At 41.2% G+C, this 24,418-nt stretch overlaps 1 protein-coding gene across 1 annotated transcript in view; it reads left to right on the forward strand.

Moving 5' to 3' along the window:
* The first annotated feature begins 15,257 nt into the window (after window positions 1–15,257).
* Window positions 15,258–24,418, forward strand: part of mdga1 (MAM domain containing glycosylphosphatidylinositol anchor 1) — a 95,860-nt gene continuing 86,699 nt past the window's right edge. Inside the window, exons 1-2 of the mRNA XM_029498574.1 lie at window positions 15,258–15,399; window positions 16,700–16,839. Of these exons, the coding sequence (XP_029354434.1) occupies window positions 15,258–15,399; window positions 16,700–16,839 (282 nt within the window). The remainder of the gene's footprint in view (window positions 15,400–16,699; window positions 16,840–24,418) is intronic.

Below are 24,418 nucleotides of genomic sequence, written 5' to 3' on the forward strand. Positions count from 1 at the left end.
AGGAGAGAATTTTCTCGCTTGCTATGGCCTATCATTACCAATTTAAGTAGTTCCAGGATGAATTGTAGCTTTCTACATTTGGATTGCATCTGTGAATCTATATTGCTCATTTTGTTGAATATTGGCATGCATATGCATTAAGTTTATGTGCTCCGGCTGAAGTAAAAAAAAAAACAAAACAAACAAACAAAAACAAAAAAAAAACAACTATCTGACTTTCCTGGCAACTAATTATTTTAATCCACCTCCAAGGTTAGTTTTTTTTTATGTCCTCAAATGTTAAATAGCAAGAAAGTCACTTTACTGACATCGGCTTCATCACCCCAGCAAACAAACACAGTTCACATCTCAGTGGGGCAATCCTTGTTGATGCAGGCCAGGTGGAGCTGGGGGAACTACACTGATGCTTATCTGTCAGGAGCTGTGTATGATCAATGAGCGAGTTCTGCTGGAAAAAACTGACAGCAATTTTTACCTGACCCCACAATCAAACCTCAACCCTGTCACTTCTCTAACATTCAGGCCTCGATCAGTTCACCCGTAATGGAATGAAATTGAGTAGTCTGTATGTAAAATCCAAAGCTGAGCACTGACACCTTCCTCTCCGCCTACATGCAAAGAGCATTTTGCAGAGCAGCACTGTAAGCGCACAAAATGCATGGCTGAGTTGTGACCTGAATATTGCTTGATTAGAGAAAGTGACCTTGAACTTGTGAAACTTTAACCCTGGGTGAATCTCCAGTGGAGAAATGTCACTGACCATTTGTGCTGGACAACTTCCACGAGAGTATAAGATCTGTGTGGGAGTTTTATCAAGGAAATCACGTTGCTGTCAGTGAAACAGCCCATGATGAGCACAGGTTAAGAAAACATACATCCCCTTGCACACCATTTGTGGAGGCAGTGTTTGTATACCTTTCATAACCCTGACACTGACAATAAAACTGTACAGGAGGTCCATCATACCAATTCATCTCATACACAACTCAATATAGAGTTCATTCAACTAGATGACTCATCTTAAAATATAATTACTAGTTCAGTTAATAATCTCTTTCAAACACAAATACTTAGAAGAACAAAAGTGGTGGTAAAAAACAGAGCCTTCTCAATGGATTCTAAGCCAAAGTACATTTGAAATAAATCAGTAAATAAACAGTAGAGAAATAAAACACACACACAAACACACACACACACACACACCCGCCCCTCTAACTCAGTGCAGGTGAACTCAACTTTCCTCCTTGAGGTTCCCTTTGGAATTTCATTACCTGTACTCGCTGCTTATCGATCCTGTTATAAACACTAGGCCAAGCAGCTGCTAAATTATTCAGTCTGGTTAAATAGGGCTGTTCCATTATTCAGAAGCGTGGCACAGTGTAATTAATATTGTAGAGATATGTGACAGGCCGGGTGGCATTTCACTCAGTGACAGCACATTGCTTGCTCTCTACTTTAGCTTCCTCTCCTCTCTCCTTTGTCACTGTCTTTGTTTCTCTGTCTTTTTTTTTTTTTTTTAGTTTGTTTTACTTACTTTTACTAATTTTCTTCTTTTCTATCCTCCTCACTCTCTCTATTGGCTCTGCTTCTTTTTTCTGCTCTCTACTCCTTTTTCATTCTTAACGTTTTAATTTACTTTTCTTTCTCTCTGCTTCTCCTTTGACTTTCCTTTTTTAACCCTTACCCTTTGTCTCTTCATCTCAATCTCCTCTGCATCCTTCACTCCTCTCAGCTTCTAAGGGTTGTGCTGAAAAGTTGATTGCATCACTGAAACAGCTGTCTGGAATTTGCTCAACAAGCTTCTACTGTGTGTTGTCTCTTTAATGTGACACATTATTCTTTCCCTCTTCCACAGTGGTCCACATTGTGGCACAGAATACACAGTCAGAAATACTGAATAATTCCTGTTGCCTTATATACACACTATATGACAAGAGCAGAGGAAAAGATAGGGTGCTGTTCCTGCTGTATCTTCTGACCATGTCCTTGAGCTAGTTTGTTTATTGAGCTGGCAAGTTTCTTAACAATATTTGATCAGAATAGCTCTCCAGGCTTCTCCATATTTTTTCCCCCTACTTAGAGTTTATCCTCCGCTGGCATTTCATCTACACAATTCCTTCAATATAGTCTGATTCTATATTTAGTATAAGCCAACTGAAACCATTATTCTTTATATTCAGGAAAGGTTAGAGAAGAGCAGCTTCTTCAGATTTGTGCTGTTGCTCTCTGCGATGGCAGCAATCGCCAATCGCACAAATCTGCTGGTCCACATTCGCTAACGCCAAAAAAAAAAAAAAAAAAGTGTCAAACAGTCAGGCCTGAAACAGAAAGGAGGGGACGAGGGCATAGGTGTACTCATTCATTGTGGAGCTGTATTTTTCACCTGCTGCCAGTCACAACTCTGAGATTTATCAGGAAGCCTGCTTGGCCTTGTCCTCGTCTTCTTCCTCATGCAGCCAATTAGGAGCCATCTCCTCCAGCTCTCATCAACACTCCTCCTCCACTCTTGTCAAAGTTCTTTGACAAAACAGGGAAGAGGAGACTTCAAAAGACTCTGATGTCTTGTTTTTCCCTTCTGTTTCTCTCTTTCTGAAGCCCAGAGTGAAACTACAGAGGTGTTGGGATGACAACACACTGAGCTCAAAGATGATTTGTGTTTGCAGGTGTGGGTGTGCATGCACTAAAAAATAAAACTGGGAAAATTTTTAAAATGGCTTGTGTTATTTATTTATTTTTTGCACATGCACCCAAACCACACAAATGATAAAGAAAACGATCTCCAGTTAAACTGTGCATTGTATGAAATGCGAACGCCTATTTGCCTGTAGTTGTAGTTGACACCAATTAGTTTCTTCCTCTCGCATAGTGAACCTTTTCAGCTCATGTGTTCATTAAACACAACCATTTTGTGCTGGATTACCCAACCATGACCAATTTCACACTGCATTTAAAATGAATTACCACCTTTTGAAGTATCAAAAGCATCACTGAGTGTGAGACCTTTCCCTTCAGAGAAGCTTTCAGTGTTCTTCATTTCGAATAACAAGTCATTAAGAGCGTGATGTCATGAAAGCCTTCATTCAAGTTTCATGATTGTGTGGGTTGATTTATGTTATAATTGCACAGCAAATGAACAGTGTTAGGTGTAGTCAACAAGAGGTTTAGCCATATGGCAGACATCAGGTGGTGATGAGAGAAGGAAACTGCCCATACTGCAGCTGATGTGAAAAGCTACACATTTTCTGTCTCCCTCTCTTCTTCTTTCTTCTCATTTGTCCTTTGTTTTTTTAATCTGACTCTTTGTTGCTGGGTTGTATTAAATTAGCTAATACTGTTAAATAACACACTGTTGATAAGCCATTGTTGTTCAAACGCATTAAGTCGGAGAGGATATTTTTTTTTTTTTTTTTTTTTTTTTTTGGTGGCTTATTTTGCAAATCTGAGAAATGTGATCTTTCATCCTATAAAGAAAATGCCTCAGAAAAACATGTCAGCAATCTTTTCAAGCCTCTGGGACCCTTCAGGCACTTTTCCAACCCTGCCTGTTCTCCCAAACCATAGCTTTAAAAAAAATAAAAAGAACTAAAAAAAAAAATAAATAATAAATATATATATATATATATATATATATATATATATATATATATCAGAGAACAGGTACTGCTGCAATAATTCTTGTGCTTTAGCTTTGCTTACTTGTTCATAATCGACACATTGTGATTTGAGTATGAAGGCTATGGGGTTTGTCTGCAAAGATAAAGAGGCAGACAAAAGGAAAAAGGTAGATGTGGCTCAAAGATGTGATTTATCGCATCACAGTCGATATCTGCGTCTGTGAGGAGAATGTAACTCCAAAGTTACCTTGGAAGAGAACAAACGTGTTGTTGTAGATAAAGATGGACCAAGTGCTCACCATTGTGCACTCAATTAAAAGTCACAGATGCACAACTTAACTTTTACTGCTTTTACTCTGGCAGTGAATTTTGGGGCTCACCGTTCACTCTTGTGGCTGCGCCTGTATCTGACGTGTTGTCAGTTAGCAGATAATCCATCAGGATCTCTATCTGCCTTCACTGTTGCTCTCTGTGTATGAGATTGCTGTTTGGCTGATATATTTTATCATCACATATAGCAAATGTGTAATGCACGACACAGGCTTTATTATTATTGAAAGAGATCTGAGATAACTCCAGCAGACAGACAGACTGACACATACACCTTCAGTGCAAAAACTTTCAAAAAAGTTTCTTCTCTCAGTCCTTATTCTGTTCAAGTTCTTTTCTTTGCTGAGCAATCTTTACTCTGTCTGAAGTAATTTGGATTGATTTTTTTTTTTTTTTTTTTCTCTCTTGTTGGCTTCTCTCATATCAGAAAAATTACGAACGTTTGGAATCGGGGAGGGATTGTATTATACTGCTCTTTGTACAACAGTTCCTCAGCCCATAATTTATGACAAAAGACTGTGACTAATGATCACCCCACCCAAGCTGTGTGAAACAGCAGCTAATGAAATTCACTCCAATGATCAGTTAAAATGGCTGGAAAAGATCTAATTTAGTTAAAGAACTTTAAGGTTGCGATGAAAACTCATTCAAACTCGTCAGCTGCTTCACTCCTGCCTCTGTTCTTCACGAGGTCAGTAACACAGATTGTGCCGACAAAAGACAGGAAATGAACCACATATTCATTTCATATAAGTCAAGATAATTAGTGAATGGTAGCTGGTACATCTGGCCGTCTGAACTTGTAGGTGAGATTGTTGCCTTGGAGGAGGTCAAAGGTTTGATAGGTAATCGAAAAGGTTTTAAGGAAGGACGATGGTTAACTATGGGGAAATACGGGTACGTTGCTGGTCAACCAATTCATACAGTCTAATATTGCTTATACTTTCTCTTCAGCAGAACACGTGAACTGGAAATGATTCGTAAGTGTGAGTGTGACTGTTGATGTGTTCACATCTGTCAGGCTGGTGATAGACAGATGACCTGTTGGGGTGTACTCTGCCTCTTGCTCAGTGTTTGCTGGGACAGACTCTAGCTCCCTGTGACAAAATAAACAAAATAGGTGCTCTGGAAGGTGAAAGGAGAGATTTATAGTAGATTCTGTTGTATCTAATTGAATAAAATTTGCCTTTTTCTTTATTTATTTTCCATGCATTGACCCATCAATGCCTATTTAGCCAAACAGCCAAATCAAGGTCATCCGCTGCCAGCTATCCCTGTACGGTTTTAGAGCACAGCTTGCCACTCCAGTTTCGTTGGAGCAGGGCTCATCCAGAGCAGGCTGATAACAGATAATTCATCAAAGCTGATGGCACTGGGTGACACGCACAAACAGAGAGAGAGCCACATTTTAGGTGAGTTTGACTTATGACTAATCCAGTTTCTCTCAGCTTTTTTCTCTGGAACCTAAATACTTTAGCTTTTAGATGGGCATTAAAACCAACAATCAGGAATAGCTGACATATACAATTAAAATTATATAAACTGCCAATCACAGCACACTGAATGAAACTCTCTCTTAAACATCAGAAGTTTCACACTTGCAGCTATCCTCGAAGCCTTTTCCACACCTTTTGATCTTCCCCGTTCCTCTTTCCTCTCTCAAGCTCTCAACACCGGACTTTCTTTGCGCTTGAAATCGTAAGAAAAAAAGAAATGGGGTAATTTTTCAGAAAGCATATCTTTGTTGTGCGTTGTAATCCACTCTGACGTGTGATTTACATAACAGTCCAGCTTCGCAAAAGCTGCACTTACATACAAACATACATTCTGCTCTTTTTTTCTTTCCCTTCTTCTTGTCTCCAGACACACATTCAGCATCTGTAATTAATGTGGTTTGTCTTTGCCAAATGCACCAGATGTGAACCCCCTGTAGCCTGCACCTTAAGTCTTCCTCAGCTCTCTTACTCTGAATGACAAACAGTTCACAGTTTGGCAGAGAGAGAAAATAGCATCATGTTTTATCTTGCCTAATTATAAAAATTCTTCTCTTAAAAGAATGTGCTTCATGTTTTTTAGACCGTCAGTGCACGTTGGCCAATTAGACAGCTAAACATGGTCTAATGTCTAAAGTGCTGTAACTGTAGGTTTACCAGCCAATGTTTAGTTCAGATGCAGCATTTTTAAAAGGATCGTCACTTGATCAACCAGTGAGTATTAATTAACAGGCAATGAATCAAAAGGCTGCAATTAACTCCTTATTTTATTTAATCACATTACTTGCCACAAAGTCCAAACTAATTAGCAGCCATTGTAAAGCAAAATTAAAATATAATTTTTTTTTTTTCATATTTTTGGAAAGCTATATTTCTGGAGACATTGTGTTCCCTCAGGCCTATTATGCTTCCTTTTTATTTGAAATAAATCTGAAAGGCACTTCATAAAGGATTTTCTCTGATTCCCAATCGAGCTTCAGTGGTGAGAACTGCTTTACATTGTTAATACGGCCCATAAAACTGTTGCAAAGTCAACCAATCCATCCATCCTGTATTTGCTTCAGCAAACACTGGCTGGTAGGACAGCAGCGTAGTGGTTAGCACGGTTGCCTGGCAATAAGAAGGTCGTCGGTTCGGTTCCTGTCCAAAGACATCATGTTTCGGTTGACTGCTGACTCTAAGCTGTCTGAATGTGAGTGGTTGTTGATCTCTGTCTGTCTCTGTGATGGACTGGCGACCTGTCCAGGGTGGCCCCGCCCCTCACCCAGAGTGAGCTGGGATTGGCTCCAGGAAACAGATGAATGAATGACTGTTTTAGGAATGGTGATTAATCCACTGCTGTCCTTTGACTCCTCAGATTAATAACCAGAATCAGAAAATCGTTCGACAGCCTTGGCTTTTAGAGCTTATTTGAGTCTTTGTGAGGTCTGTTAATTTTTCTGAAGACTTGGAACAGGAAAAAATATTTACAATCATGTTTTAATCCAGTATTTTACCTTTTTCTGCAGCTTGATTAGAAGTTTTGATATCCTTAATGAGATATATTTGTGGTTTTAACCATCAGAATAATTTTATATCTCCTCTCTTACGCAACCCTCCAAAACTTTAGCAAGAATAGACTTTGATCTTTGATCTTGTCTGGTGACAGATTTTTGCCTCCTTCTTAATCTTGGTAAATGCAAATGAAGCGCCCGCCCTGAATGAAGCCGACCAGACGATCAAATTCAGATTAAAAAGCTCCAATACTTCCATCCATCCATCTCTCCCTCTCCTCCTCCGTTCAGCATCTCCTCCATCAGGTTTGTGGCAGACTGGAGCCAATCCTGGCTGACACTGAGCAGGGTTCACCCTGGACAGGTCGCCGGTCTACTGTGGAGCTGACATATGGAGACAAACAACCATTCACACTCAGAGGCACTTTAGTGTCACCAATTAACCTAACATAACCTAAACCTGCATGTCTCTGGACTGTGTGAGGAGGCTTCTTGCAGAAAGATGCCCGAACCTTTTTGCTTTGAGGTGACTGCTCTCGGATCTCCTTAATTTTTATCTGTCTTATAATTTGCTAATTCAGTGACAGAATAACTGCAGGGGGTCATGTAACAGAATGAAAAATGAAAAATAACATTCAGCCATTGTTTTCACCGATTAATTTTTTAAACGACTTCCATCCATCCATCTATCCGCAGATCTTTGTACATGCTGGTATACATGACAGAATGACGTCAGGTGTTTTCTCCACAGTTACGGAGACCTACCTTTGTGAGCCAACAATTCATTAAATCCTTTCCTAGCAGCTGAAAAGGACCGGTGTCGAATGAGGTGTGACACATTAACGGAGTATTATTTATCAATTAGTGAAATGACTGCAGTGGTTGGGTGTGAGTCCAATAACGACATTCAAAGTGTGATTGTTTTTGCCAAATGCAGGGAGTTTCCTCCTCGAGGTATCAATTATAATTATAATAGTTATTATTTTCTTGCTTTTTCTCCGTCTCTGGCTCTCTGGTGTTGCAGTTTAGTCTCTGCTTGACTTTTTCTTTGTCTCCCTCACTGTATGACTTGGCGGGACCTCTCTCACTCGGCTTTTCGCTCAGTATTTCTATCTGCCTTGGCATTTTCCATCTCTGACTCTTCATCTGAAATGTCTCCTTATTGTCCTTCAGTTTCAATTTTCCAATTTCAGTCCTTTTACTGACATGGTGGCTAAAACAGAGAGAATATATAATATCTCACCTCTTGTCTACACTCTATTCTGCTGCAGCCTCCCCCGCCAACACACACGTGCATACATCTGCCTCCTTCCTTACCTCCGGCTTTTACTCTGACCTTTTATTCAAGTGTTTGTTCTCGCTCGCCTTTTCTTTTCCTCTCCTTTCATCCTTTCAAACTACATCCTTCCTTCCTACAACTTCACCTGAACTGACCACCATGCATTTCTGGTTGTTCTGCTGGAGTCTCCTTGGAAATACACACACACACACACAAGAGGAGTTTTTTTTTTTACTTTGTGTTTACTTTGTTTTGTGTGTGTGTGTTTGTGTGGTATCAGACTAAGTTGAAGCATTATGGTTGAATGGCATAAGGTCAGGTAGACAGTCAGGCGGACATATGATGTGGGTCACATGACCTCTCCTCTCTCCTTCCTTTCCTTCCCCTCTCTTCCCCTCTCCTTTCCTCCTCTCTCCTCACATGGAGCTCATCCGGATTCAGAAAAGTACATTAAATATAGCCATATGCTCCTCCTGATTTGGTCTGTGTGGTATGCTGTGTGTGTGTGTGTGTGTGTAAATATACACACACACACACTATAAAAGAAGGAAACCCTTTGCTGCATTTTCCAGGACTTGCCAGCTGTTACAGTCCTCGACCTGTTTTCAACACTCTTTTCTCGTTGCCCTTATTGCCTTTTCTTGTCTTAACAGATGCTCGTCCTGCTTTCAGAGACCCAGAGGTTGGTTGGTGGCAATGATGATGTCGAAAGTGTGAAGTGCAAATATCAAACCTGGCTCGAATGTCTTACATTTTCTAAAGGGACCCATGGCACGTGAATGAGTGGCTGCTCTGTCTCATCTCTTGCTCCTCTTCTGTCCACTCAGATATTCGCAAAGACTGGACAGTGAGGGGTAACAGGACAGTAGGCAAGGAGAGAGCCAGTGACCTGTGACAACAGCCAAAAGATCACATTAACCATTAGATAACGGGGGGTTAGAGTTTCCCCACCAGGGTGTTGCATGTCGACCTCAATAGCAGACTATCAAACAACGTGAGTGAGTATATCTTATGAAAACCCCCAACAGGGGGCTTCCAGTTCAATGAGAGAAGTGCGAGTTTGTAATGAAGATTTGATGGAAACTGTCAAGTTTTTGATCAGCTGGCACACAAAAAACTTTTCATGATGGCAACTCTGCCCTTAATTATCTGAAATAATGGTGTTGATGTGTTTATGGCAGAAAGCTACTGTTGTTTTCATCAGCTCTAAACTCCACTCAGACCAGACTGCGTGTCTGTGTTTGAGGTTGTGTCTTAGCACTTTAAATTCCAATCAAGCTTATCAGCAGGTGCTGTTGCAAATTGACCTGCGCGTTGATGTATTCTTAAGTTCCCCATAAATGTGAATGACAATGTTGTTTACTTTTCTTTGGGATTAATTAATGAAACTATCTTCTCTCATTTTGAGCAACAAGAACATGTAGCATGTTTTATAAGATATATTGTGCAACTCCATCCTTGTGTTTCTGACGGACCGTTCTTGAGTGACTTGCATCGTTTGCTGAATCAGACTCATAATACAGTGTTAGTGTTGGTCTTGTGCCGTGCTCAGAGCCCACCATAATTGCAACTGTAAACTGGATGAAAGTTAACTCATGGGCATGTGAAATGCAGGCCATCACGCGATGTGCGTAAAATGCTTGTACTCCTTTTGCCTTCCAAATGTAGGGGCAGATTTTTCTTCCATTTCGGCCTCGCAGAATTGACCACTATGTAATTATTCACTATTGACTGTGTGCTTCACGGGTGTAAATGGAGAATGTAGGAGAGAAATAAACTGTAAAAAATAGAAACTGCTGGGAGATAACCAGCCGTGCAGAGATTGTACATTATCGGATGCACTCGGCGTTGATGCTGATGCTTGTTTTATCGTCTAAGGCTCGTTAGGTGAAGAGATACCCAAAATAGCTTACTGCGTGTTGAAAGGTTGAGCATCAACACGTGGAACCGCACCCGTGAAACAGAATATTGTTGGCTAGTGTGAAATACTTTTCTCCTCTTTTCTTTTTCTTCGCCTCCTTGTGAATGGTGCTCTCGCAAAGGGAATGTCAGTCATGCACATCTCTTTAGTGTCTCCATCTCCATCCTTCCTCGCTCCCTCTCCACGCTTGCCTCTCGTCTCCCCTTCTGTCTGTCTGTGCCGAAGATCTGAGTCGTTTTCATCCCTTTGTGGGGATGCGCCCTCTCCCTCCCGCTCCTATCTTAATCTTTTCACCTCGGGAGAGTGAAAGAGCAGCAGACGCTCTTCTACGGAGTAGTGAGTCATGTTTGGCCGCTCTCTACAAACCCTCCATCACTTCAGGTCACTCCAAGCCCTCCGCCGCGGACGCAGCCGCGATTCCCCCACCCCTGAAATGTTTTCTTTTCTCCTCGTCTTATTTTACACCTCTTTGTCTACATTTCGGAGGGAATGGTCATTTTATACACAGACTTTAAAGGAGTTTGACCACATTCTTTGCTGGGTTATCTGGATTTGAACTTTTTGATATCATAAGAGCAAACGGACAGACACACACACACAAACAAAACAAGAAACGCTACATTTTGAGGTTACTTTGGAATGAAGGTGAAGCATCGAACAGTGCAGCCAAAATAAACTGGCTGGACAACTTGAGGGTCATGGAAGTTTTGTCTTTCCCCTCTTTCCTCTGGGTCTGCCAATAATTTATACTGAATTATATTTCAAAGAGAAGGTTCACTGTCCTTGGATATAAAGCCCGCAGTGCTGCCAGGAAACTGCTGCTGCCTCCGCTCCTCTTTTCCATTACAGTTTTGTTGTTTGTCCAATTTACCCTCAGCTCTCCACTGATCCACCTTTATTATCTTCTGCTGTCATCTGACACTTTTGTTGATCGCACAATCTCTTTGCCCTCTTACAGTGACTGTGGTGAAAAACACACACTCTCTGACTGACAAACATGGGTGTGATAGGTATCATGGGGTGTATCGCACACAGCCAACTGCGTCCTAACCTGCTGATTGAGATGGAGACTGTAAATGAAATACAGAATATTAAATATACTGGATCGGTTTCCCTTCCTTTTCCTAATTTCTATCTTCAGTTCTCTGTCAGCGTGTTCCTTCCATTTGAACTAATCATTAGGCAAAATAGTGTAACGTACAATCTGTCCGTCTGGTGTGTGTGTGTGTGTGTGTAATTAATTCACATTGTGCTTTCTTATTGTCTTCTCTGTCACTGTGGTGATTTAATCAGTACCTCTCAGTAGGGTGTGTGCTTTTCAACAGGTGATATCTATTTCCTTTCACTTAATGACACACCAGAGTTCCATGGCCACAGCACTTTATCTTGATTTATTAAACATTTTATTTTTTATTTTTGGCAACAATCTGATGTCCTACAGCATAATAATAATATTCAAAATGGACTTTCTGGGAAACAATCTTATCTGCTTTCTTCCCAGGCTGGGACCGACGATACGGCTCTGCTATTTAAGAGCAATCACATCCATTTTAGTAAAACATTTCAGCAGATATAGAGCACACACCGGTCTGTTCACTAATTCATCTGCTGTGTTTGTGTTTCTTGACATCAGGCTGATATCACAGCTGGTTAGCTTCCCCAAGGTAGGACACGCACAACAAAGTTACACACTGGTCTGTTGGCTTACATGGCTTCACCTCTTGTAGGAGCCTTTATTCAATCTGTCTCACTATAAATGCTTCAAGAAATGCTTCATGCAGTCGGTTTGATCCAACTGAAACTGTTTCAAATGTTTTTTTCCTTTGTTGAATATAAAAATTCAGAGATCTTTCATATACACACAAGATTTACTATGTTGTTGCTAACATAATAATAATAACAATTATTGTAGGCCATGACACTTTTTAATTTGTGTTCCATTAAACTCTTCCGTGTTGCTGTTGCCGTGTCGCTGTTGCCGTGTCGCCATTTGTGGTATCTTCATTTGGAAGTGGCTGATTTTCACTCTAAGAAATGTGCATGCAGAGGAAGAGCAGCGATATCACTTTGGTCCAGTTTCCTCGAAGGATGAAATTGTGCGAGAACTAATAGTCAGCCAGGCAATCTGTGTCTGAAAAGGTGCCACTTCAATCAGCACCATTGAAATTCATATTTGAATGGGAAAAAAACTACTTTGGCTGTAGGAACAGATTTAGAGCTGTTGAGAAACATTTCAGGTACTTTAGAAATATACTTGAAAACAACAAAACTTGTTGTAGTTAGAAAATATGTCCTGTTATTCTTCGGTTATGTGTGTACGTGTGTGTGTGTGTGTGTGTGCGCTTATTAGTGTGTAAGCAAGGAAATTTACAGTTGATTGAAAGCACCAGAGAGCTGACCAAAGGTTAGTCTTTTCATTTTTAATAGCCATTTAACGGTCAGGTCAAATGTTAAATCAATGTCCCAGACGCGTTTTGATATCAAGCTCAAATCGAGCCAAAATGAAAAGGGGGAGGTCGTGACATCGACCATTTGATCTTCCTCCATCCTGTCTGCAGAGAAGAATCCTGACGAAAATGCTGAGGCGACGTTACCCCCCCTCCCACAAACACACACACACACACACACAGAAACAGCCTTTTGACCAACAGTCTGAGCGACTGTGTGTGATTAGTGTTTCTTCGGGTCAGATGAACACTTCCTTCTATTGCAGTTAATCGATAAAGTCTGTCACTTTTCTCTTGGGTACCCACTCTCCCTGACTCTTATCATCTCCTGGCCTCTCTCCCCTCCTTTCCTCTCCTCCTCTCCTCCTCTCCTCTCGTGATGGCAGGGGAAAGGCTAAAGCATGTAAATGGTCTCTTGTGAATGAAGTGAATTGAGACAGCTCATTGGCATGCATGAGCAGCTCCAATAAAGTAACTGCGCATATCAATCATGCTCTACGTGACTTCATGTTTCGACGGGATTCACGACCTTCTGTACACAGACGCACACACGCAAACAATGACTCATTCATGTACATACAACCACTTTTTCAGCAGTGCAGAAGATGCACTTTTTCAACCATGATCTCACACACACACACACACACACACACACACACACAGACAGTACTGGGCACTCCTTCAAGTTGTCACTGTGGTTTGACACCAGCTCTCCTGTTTCATCATTAGTTTTAGTGAGAGATGTCCTGTCCCCTCAACAAAAACAAACATGGCAGCTGGCGACAAATCAATTAATCAGACGAGGCATTTGCCGATAGTTATTTCACTTACAACTAATGTGCATTGAACGTCTCAGAAAGTTTCCAATAATGCATGGGTAACACTTTCAATCAGCATGCTCTGGAACAGTTTTGATCGATGAATTATCAGTCAGATAGATTGCTGTCAAAACAGCAGCTCTTTGACTGATGGTCTTTGGTCATAGTTACTGAACTAATGCACCTGGATCAACACCGTGCGGTCTTTTTAGGTACTGCATGAAAGTACAAACAACTAATGCGTCAAGAATTTCACCACAACTGTTGCAGTTGCCCATTTTTACAATTTAAACAATTCTATTTAGACGTTAGAAAAAATGGCAGTGAGAGTAAGTGTCTCTGCAGTGTAACAGGTTGCTTTGTTTGCATCACTCCTTCGGTTTACTATTCCCAGTTCAGATTCTCCTCCCACTGGCCAAGCTGTCAGTCTCTCTTCCCTGGATGACTACATCCACTTACCTCTTTCTCTGGCTTATCATTATTATTATTATCAGGAACTGCTTCCATTTCTTCTACATCAATTTTCTCTGTAAGCACTCCTTCCCGTTCATCTGTTTTCATCTGGCTTATCAAATCCCTGGTTACATTAATACGCCTCTGTCTGTCCCTGCTTGTCTTTCTCAGGCTAATTCTTTCATCTTTGTCATCCTTATATGCGGTTCTCCGACACCATCACTTTTTTCTCCGCCTTCATTGCTTTACTCTCCTCATTTGGCACTTTTTCAGCTTTCTTCTTCTCCTTTGTTGCCCACTCCCCCCCCTGCCTCTCTCTCCTCCTCTGCCTTCACTACCTCCTTTTCTCCAGTCGATCCGACAGTTGAAGTAGCCAAGCTGCCTGAGGCGAGAGCAGGAGCCGCTCTGTCCGACCTCCCTCCCTCTCCAGAGAGGCAAACTAATGCCGACACGCCAATAAGTTGTAAGGAGACAATTATTCACCATTTATATCAGCTCTCTGTCTTTCTGAGTTAGAGCAGCACACCTCTATGGACCCAAACTGTTATTGCGGTGTTTTTCATCCCTTTATCCTCTCATGGGTTAAGTTTGTATTGATTGATTGGTTGAGATTTGTTGTAGCCTAGAGGTTACAATTTTCTGGAAGATCATTGGCCAGAAGTAAGTTGAAATGCTGGAAAAGGGAAGATGAATAAGACATGATCTCTCCTCCCACAGCAACTTCTATCAACTTGCCCTTCAGCAAGGCACTTAGCCCCCTATTGCTCCAGTGGATCTGCCCAGTATCCAACAAATAAAAACTATAATTGCAGTGGGCAGCTCCCATGTGTGTGTGTGTGTGAACCTGAATCGGAGGCTGAGAGTATGATGAAAAGTAAGCGTGAACAGACAACAGACAAAAATAAAAAGGTCTGTTTCATCTATCAAATGGCATTTCAAAATCTAACCTATATCTGCTGTGCCCCTGTTCGTTAAAGTCTTCGGGATTCCAGACACTCACACAGAGGCGGACTCTAAGCCCACTCTTACTCAGGACTTGATTTCTGGTGCCTGATCGAGTTGTGTATTATGTCTGATCGAGTTGAAGTTTAAGGTGAACAGGCTGCCCACTTTCCTTCTGTCTGCTCAGTGATGACAGCTGAGAACTGCTAAGATTTGCTCTCTCTGCGAATCGATGCTAATCACATCATTGTGCTGCCCTGTTCCCCACGCCTCTCTCTGGGGTTTCACACTCCTCTATGGCCTTTTCCTCTTTACCTGCTGCTTCTCTCACTCTTTCTGTCTCTCCCCCTCCTCCTTCCTGTCTCCTCTCATCATAAGGGAGTTGAAGCCATTTGAGGTTACTGGCACGCAAGCTGGCCCACCTAATGGGTCGGTATTAAGTTGACTCTGATGTTGTAGTTGTTGCGATGGCAGAGGGCTCCTATCATTCATCCATGTTTCTCCAGTATTGGAAATGTGTCAAAGAGGGCATCATGGCGGCGTATTGGTTAGTGCTGTTGCCTCACTACGAGAAGGTGGCGGGCTTGGCTACCGGCCTGGGGCCTTTCTGTTTGCATGTTCTCCCCATGTTTTCGTGGGTTTCCTCCAGGTGCTGTGGTTTCCCTCCAAAGAGATGCACGTTTGGGTTAACTGGAGACTGTAAACTGTCCGTAGGTCTGGGATTGGTTGTTGGTCTCTGTGTACCCCGCCCTCACCTCAGTATGAGCAGGGTTTGGCTCCAGCAGCCCCCGCAACCTGGAAACAGATAAGCAGTAGAACATGAATGAATTGTGTCAAAGAGCAGGAAGAAGATCTGAGATCAAGTCCTGCTTCAAGTTTTTCTTTAACTGAGTAAAAATAGCAATGACTGCTGCCATTTAACTTAACTGTCACCCATCTTGAACCCTGTGCCCTGTTGTTCCGATGCAAATCCTGTGATGGTGACTGATAAGCATCGTCTGACATTTGGCATTTGTTCAGTTTTTTGTCGTCACTCTGATCTCGCATGGTTCGACACCTGTGAGTTCTGTACACTGTGCAATTTTCTCTAAGACAAAAGTCTACAATTAAGCACCAAACATGGTGAAATCTTCTTAGTGGCAGTGATCCCAGATTGAGTGCTTTGGCAAGCAAACATGAGCATCAGGATTTTCTGACCGAAATCCAACAGCTGTGACCCGAGTACACCAAGCAGCCAATCATTCAGCAGCAAGAACCATTCTGCTGCTGAGTACATCCAAGTATAACAAGTACATCAAAATCTGATTTAAAAAATCAACAGTTCACTTTAACATCCCTTCTTCTGTGTTTTGCTTTGTTGAGCCATTTTTTTTGTCAGCTCTTAAAGCATGAGCGCAGTCCAGAAAGAGCCGACAGTTTCAAGGTTTAACATCTTAGCGTTGTGGTTTACTGGACATTCTTTGCACTTTCTGACATGTCCCAAAGAAGGAAACCATTATTGTCCACATTCTCTAAGACAAAACCTCAGACAAAGTGACCCCAAAGTGAAGAATCCTCCTTCCAACTAACTCACCAAACGTTCAATTTTCCACTCTATCGCCAGTCAAAGGACTGGCAGGGGTAAGACTCCAGTATTGTGTGAAGAGCTATATTTATGCAGACGCAGGAGTAATGTGATATATTTATCCATGAGTCATTGATACTAGCACTAGTATTGCAAACACACCCACAAGAGAAAAGCTTTTTTTTTTTCCTGTAGAGATATTACTAAATATGTAATGTGGTTTCTCTCCCTCCGTGTTTCTGTGTATATGTGGATGGCTACATGCCTGGCTGTGTCTCTGAATGTATGTATGTGTGTGTGTGTGTGTGTGTGTGCGCACGTGTGTTGTCATGCGTTTACTCACAGCTCCAGCCAATGCCCAGATCGTGCACTCAGGCGCAGCATGTAACGTCAAGGATGATAACATCAGTGAGAGAATCTACACCATCAAAGAAGGAGACACGCTTGTGCTGCAGTGTATTGTTAAAGGACACCCACGGCCACAGGTAAGCTCCCAAACCTCCTCCTGAGCGTGTGTCCACAGCAGCATTTAATGTGAATGTGAATGCTCGTCCTGTTGTCCAGGACGGGTTTTTACACATGTATGCATATACTGAATCTCATGCAATGATAGTAGAATATGATCAAACAGAGTAATCAATATCAATGCGGTGATATTGACAATCACTCCACTCCATCAGAGCTGTGCGTCGTTCTCTTACTAGCCCTTCATCCTACAGCCAGTCAGAATTGATGGCCGTCCTTGACAGTGTAGTCAATGAGGCTCGATCAGCACTTGTGCACGCATGTGTGCATCTTTTATCTCTTATTTTTCAAATTTGCCAACATCCACTTAAATCCTAGTGGATTATATTAAGATATTCTCCAAGCAAATTTCTGAAAAAGAGCCCTGTTTAAATGACACAAACATTGGAGAAGCTCAAGGTCTTCTACAAACTGTTCTTGTGGTTGTACTGCATGAATGCCTCCTTAAATCTGCCAAAATTTGACTTTGTTTACATGGCGTGTCTGTTTGCTGAGGTGAAACTTACAGGTGACCGAAGACTTCAGACAACTGGGGGCCATTATGTGATGATGATTACTTACAAACCAGGCCCTGACCTGGCTCACATAAATTATTGGATGTATCCACAAGCCATCACTCATATTTCTAGTGTCAGTCTCCTTCTTGTTCGCGCAGAGTCGCACAGGCTCACTCTGTTTTGCTCGCTTTATGGTGATGCCAACCAAACCCGTGCCCCGTTCCAGTGGCCTCACATGGACTATGATATCAATTGGCTTTTACTTAAGTCTTTTTGTCTTGTCATTGGCAGCTTTAGCACATTTGGTCTAGAATTGTACAAGTCGTTTTGAAGATTTGGGGCAGCAGTATTTAGAAAATATGCTCTGCGACTTAAAGGTCATGGGCTTAATTCCCCAGAGCAGCTTGCAGACTAAATACACAGCCTGTCATAAACAGTTGCTTAAAATTTACTAGCACTTTCCCGTTTGGCAAGATGAACTGTGCTGCTGCACCAGCAGGCTTCTAACCTATGGCACAATGGCAAATAATGCACAAGGATGTGCTGAAATTCATATAATAAGCTGTTGGCCATATATAACAACCTGTATGAAATTAGTTGTTGTGTAGGTCATGCTAACATTTCTGTTTCAGAATATCACTGAAATTCCTTTTACAGTAACTGAGTGAAAAGAAGTGAAGAAGAACTAATGGTATTGTACAACAACGCAGACTGAGTTAATTGGTTTCTAAAGCTCATGGCTTTTAATTTTGTCTCAATATATTTGAGCATTTAACGACACGTGCATGAATGTGTGCACATGCAATATATGCATCCAAACACAAGCATAGCTAAGTATGCAAACAATCAGACAAACACACGCGTTCAGTACACTCAGCCGACGCTAGACACATCTGGTCTCCTGGGTTGAACTCCAGCATGGAGGGTTTTTCAGTGCTTGAGTGTTTGTGCGTGTGCCCGCGTGTGTGTCTTTCTGTGAATGTGTGTGTGTGTGTGTGTGTGTGCGTGTGTGTGCCTGTTTGTGTTTGAACCCATGGATCTAGATATAAAATAAACTGAGGTGACTGCAAAGGGGTTGTGTGTTTTGTGTGTATTTGTGTGGGACTGTGCGAGGTGAGAAAAGCAGTGTTCCCCACGGGTGTGTGTCCACTGGCATCATATCAACATGAATAAAACTGTGAGTCGAGGCATTGTTTTCTTCTGTTTGTGTTTAGGTGTGTATCGCCTGTGTGTGTGTGTGTCTGTGGGTGTAGTAGAGACAGTGTTCTACTGTGACTGTAGATGCAAACTTATTATCTGTATATAGCTGCAATATCTGATTACGTACCCAAAGTTGACCTGACCTGTTCATACTAACTGTAGCTGTCATTTCTCATTTGAACCGTTCCATCTTTTTTTTAGTTTCTCTTCTGTTTTCTCAATCACACATAGACACATACACACAGGTGCAGACCAGCAAAGTATGTAAAGGCTGTCTGCCCAAAAGCAACTTTTAATAAAACATTTATTTTCCCAGCACCAGAATAAAAATCATTACAAAATGTGCTTGGAAAAACATACAAGACAAATTAATTCCCCTGGAGCAGTTCAAACGTGTAGGAAATTGCGTCAGCGTGTTGCTCTGTGGGTCAGAGGTGGAAGTATTTTTCGAATAATGATCACATTTGGTCACATTGGAAATGCAGAATGTAAAAAAAAAATATATATATATGTACACATAGTGTGTACACAAGCAAAACACTGCCTCTGGCAAATATATTGGTTGAGTGAATGTGAAAAAGTTTTAATGCAGACAAACGCTAAAACACGAAGGCAAATCGAGACAAAGATAACGGACTTTGGCGAGCAGTGAAAACATTTGAGTTCCTAAAGGCTTCAGAAAGGAAAATGTAGGGGAGAGACAAACAGATTTAATCAAGAACATATCATCATGACAAAGATGTGTATGTTACAGTTAGATAAAAAGTGTCAGAAAGCAGGCCAGGAGAAAAAGTACTATCTCCTTCTGTGAGGTGACCAAAAGCTTAAAAAAACTAAAGGAAGCAAACATTTAATTGTTGATAACCTGATTATACCCAGGTGACAAAAGATTCTTTCTGATTACCTCCTTTTTACTGATTTAACATTTTTTGTATGACTTGATGACTGTCGAACTGGGAAATGTTTTGTTTCCTATATCCATACAAGTTAATCATAGGAAATGAAAATTATTCTTGCCAATGAAATGATGTATTATAATATCGCTGCATCATGTTAAAACACACACACACACATAAGAAGGGAGAGGGAAGACAGTGTTGGATGATAATGTCAAAATGAGAGAGTGAAGGATGACTATGGCTCTTGAGGAATGACAAAAGATGCAGTAATAAGAGATGAGAGGAAAAAATTGTGATTCCTAGTGTAATTAAAAAGAAAATTAAAAGTCTGGTATCACTGCACATCCAAACATGGTGGGCATGTTTATCGCAATCGGCGTGAACACTCCATGTCAGAAAAAACTATCACAGTCAACAAAAACAGATTTAATATGTTAGAGCTCCCATTTTTTTAGCTGATTACCACATTGATGCCCGTCTTTCAGCTCTGAAGGTAGATGAGAGAAGAATGAAATGGAAGAGCGAGTGTTGACCTCTGTCCCAGTCTGTTCTGCTGCATTCTGCATGTGGTCCCATTGGGCTTACAGAGTTTCCACTGCGCTCCACTGGCTGTATTGATAACCTGATCCCTGTCACCCCAGATCTCCTTCATCCATTCATACGACTTCCCAGGCCTCCTTTTCTCAGCACACGGGCTCCTTGTGAGCAAAAAACAAAATCTGAAGAGCTTTTCTTCCGGTGTATAGCGACACACTGAATTACCAAAACCAGAGAGCTCCGGGACTCGGGATGATGATAATAACATGACATTGGGCTGCTGGAGTTCACTGCGATTCATGCCTCAAAAAGCAAATATTCACCAATCAGAAGCTTGTGAATGGAGGCCCACTCACTTCATATACAAATACCATTTCAGCGAGAGTACATTTGATCTAAATATATCCATCCAATTCAACTCCAGTACTGAAAAATGTTGGACATTTTCAATCTTAGACTGTAAACATTTACATCATTTAGAAATACTCTAGTAGCCAACAAAAGCATTTGAGCTCGCATTCAAATCTGCATGTCTCCAATTAACCTAATGTCCGTGTCCTTGCACTGTGGGAGGAAGCCAGATGACCTGGAAAGGAAGCCATGCAGGCATTCAGGGGAACATGAAAAGTTCAGACAGAAACCACCTGCAGGGTACAAACCCAGAACCTCTTGTTTTAGTTTCCATTTCATTTTTGAACAGGAATCAGCTTCTTTTTTTCTTTTGCCGCATTCATCTCGTGAAGTTGGAAAACAAAGACAGCAGTCACCCAGCTAGCAAAATAAGGCTTTTCTTCTTTGCTTTCTGCTTTTTTGTACAGAGATTTTTGAATGGGCCTCAAGGTATTGGCAGGAAAACAACATGATCAAGTCTTCTGGCTGTCTTATTATTTATGGAGGCACTCCAGTTTAGTGCGAATGTCCTCATCATGCTCTCTGTATTCACCCTTCAGAGAAACAATACACTTACACATTTTTGCCAAAAATGTTTTAATGTATTTATTGATAAATACTCAGACATAGCAGAGCGGGCCATGCTGACTCTTTAAAAACATTAGAGCTTTATGATTCATTAATCAGATGTTACATAGCAGTTCAAAAGCTTTTATCTGTGACTGGTTTGTAGCTCTGGGAAAACTGCTGGTGTCCCACATTGTGATGGGTCTACTTTAGATCATAGGAATAAGATGTATGAGTTCTGATTGGCGCTATTTTATTTTATTCATTTCCAGACTGAATGTGTCGCCATAACGACTGTATTATCATGTTTTTAATGTAAAGGCCATTTCCTTTTCTGAAATTAGGTGACGATTTACCATCTACTTTCCTCATTTTCTCACCCCCCACCCAGAAGGAGGAGGATCTAATTTAAGCATGTGAGGCTGGCCCAATAAAAAGCTGCTTTACTGAGAATGAGTCTGATTGAAGATGTATCCAATCCTTTATCAAGACTGATTGTTTACCTTTGCCTGAGCCAGATTGGATTGAAAAGGGGAGCTCTCACCCTGATTCATACAGAGGAGGGAGAAATCTAATAATTTCTTTTTTCTGTCTGTTCCTTTCTTTGTCTCTTTCTTCCCCTTTTTGTTGTGGCCTTTTGACTCTCACATTGTCTCTTTCCGCTCCTCCCTGACTTTGTTCTGCGCACTTTTCACACATCTTTCTGCTCTCTGCTCTTCTTTCATCACTGTCACATTTCTCTCCACCTTTGAGCAGATTTTTTTTTACCGCTCCTTCATTCTTTTCTCAGTCTAGCTCTCCTAGTTTCTCCATCCTGCTTGCCTCTTTTCTCTGTTACTTTTCAGCTTTTTTCCTCTTCTATCTTCTCTACGTTTCAGACCAAGTGCAACAAGCCATACATCAAGTCAGAAAAGGTTGGTTCGCCTGAAAGAGTTTGTTTGATTTGGGAAAAGTCAATTTTGCGTGCATTTTGCTGAAACAGAACAGCTGCTTCAAGATGATTTACTTTTTCTTTGACATGAGAAAAAGAGACACTGCTTTAGGAAACTTGATTTCAGAAAATAGTTAGAAGGCTGTTGGCTGCAGGGTGAGGCCAGATATGATTGATTGCAATGATTATCTCCTCTACTGTCCCGAAATCCATTAATTATATCGCTAAATGTTCAAAACAAAACGAAGAAACAAGAATGAACCTCTGTGTTAGAGGTCATCTACAAGGTGCTTGTAGCGCTAATCACAAACTAACTCCAGGGACAGCAGAGATTTTAGTTAACAAGGCACTGTAGTCTCACACACACACACACACACACACATACGCACACACGGGCCCAATCTCACACACATACTCGCATGGCTTCTTCAAGAACACAATAGGAGAGTAAATGGTTTTTCTGAAAGTGATTCCTACCTCCTTATTATTTATTCATGGGTCTGGTGGTCGTTGCAACCTTGAGACGGTGTGTGTGTGTATGTATGTGTATATATATATATATATATATATATATGTGTGTGTGTGTGTGTGTGTGTGTGTGTGTGTGTGTGTGTGTGTATGAGATGAATTCTATAAGAAAGGAAAAGGTGCAGTGGAGAAAAGTGGAAAGGCAGAGAAGAAAAGTATGCAGGGATGGTGGGGGGGGTCCGTGGTCTGGAATGTGGTTTTGGATTTCCGTCCTTGAGGGGTGAGTGGAAGGCGATCGATAGCGAGGCTGAAAGCAAGGCTGATCGGGTGGCAGCACGAGGCTGCACAGCCACTCAATGTGAACACGAACTAGACGCAAACAAGGTCACTGCATGACCCCTAATTGGAGGGAGAGAGAGAAAGAAAGGAAGAAGAGAGAAGACGACCAACAAGTAAAAGGCAACAACCAGAGATGGAACTTGCCACAGAAGAGTTTCTGAAAAGAAAAAAGAAAGAAAAAAAAAAAAAAATCCAACACGGCAACAAATTGAAGGAGAAATCCTGGAGAGGATCAAAGAACAGATGTGATATAGGCTGGATGGAGATACAGGCTAATGTAAAATAAGAACAGCATGCAGTATTTATTACACTGAAGGCATTTTTCAGAGTAAAATTAGACCTTAACAGCGACATCTTATTGTGTTTCGAGGAACCAGTCAGGTAGTTACATGTATGAAATGTGTGGGGTGTCAAGTGGTGAATGTGCAAATAATAAGACACAAACAGGACTATGTTTCATTTGTTTATTTTGTGTTTCACAAACACAAAAAGAGATCTGTGGACTTTTAAGGGATTCTGGTTTGTTGCTGATGTTGTGCAGTTTTCATTATTTCATTTTTTTTTTTTTTAAAGCAGTTCTGTTAATGGGCTTCATTTTTTTGGATATGTTTATGGAAGTAGACAAAGCAAAATGTTGACTGGAGAGACAAAACTCTGATATATATAAATTTGCCTTGAACCTTGAGAAGGGAGACCTGCCATTGTGCTCAGACTTCATGAAGAGGAGTTTGGATGAAGTCAGTTGTTTTTAATTAACCTTTTCACTGCACTTATTTATCCAACACTCGATGAAGATGGCTTTCAAATGTCGTGCCTGCATATCCCCTTTACCTCACACTCGGGTTCAAATGAAAACTAAAGACTCAGGGGGACCGAAGCACTTCAGATGTGTCTGTGTCCTTGGCCATGTGAGACAGTGAGGAAATGAAATTAGATCTCGCAAGCAAAAACAAAAATGCCTAATATTGCCGGTGATGTGTTTGGGGTTGAAACTCTGTGCTGGACTCTTCTATACCTTGTCTATATGTTTGAGTGTCTCTGGAGTGTCTGCTGCCGTGGTAACACATTGAAGTTTGCAGACAGGCCTCTCTTTGAGACTAAAAATAATAAAGATGAGGTCTAAAGTAGTGTCTAGACATAGATATATAGAAAGACTCTTTTTGCTCCAAATTCATGCTGAGTTTGGGTCATATAGCGGTTCAAAGAAGCTGAATCACTGGCCCTTTTATAGTTTTTTTTTTTTTTTTTTTTTTTTTGAATATATAGATCTTTGCACTGGTCATTGATACTGTAAGTGAATTCTTATCAGGCTCCTCTTTGCTTCCCATCATCATCATCATGATGCCACTCAGTGACATCAGCATCATCTCTACACACGCACAAATGCTAAGAGCAGGAGCTCAGATTTCTCCCCTCAATGCCATAGTTGTGTGAATAAGCCAATACTTGTTACAACTAACACATCCAACATGGGCGGAGTGTGTAAGGTAGCTGCTGACATTGCAGCTGACGGCTGCCGACACAGTGCTTATGTCTGCTGATTCTGTCTGCCACTGCTCGTTCCGCTCCGACTCGGGCCATTTGATACTCGAGTGAATGTTTAAGTCTTAAAATGTGTCCACGAAAAAAAAAAAAAAAATATTCGCCCCATAAAGGGCCAAAAAAGCAAATCCATGCTGATTTTTTTTTTTTTTTTTTCTAGACAAAGGTT

Source organism: Echeneis naucrates, chromosome 3 (genome assembly GCF_900963305.1).
Source record: "Echeneis naucrates chromosome 3, fEcheNa1.1, whole genome shotgun sequence".
Classification (NCBI taxonomy): Eukaryota; Metazoa; Chordata; class Actinopteri; order Carangiformes; family Echeneidae; genus Echeneis; species Echeneis naucrates.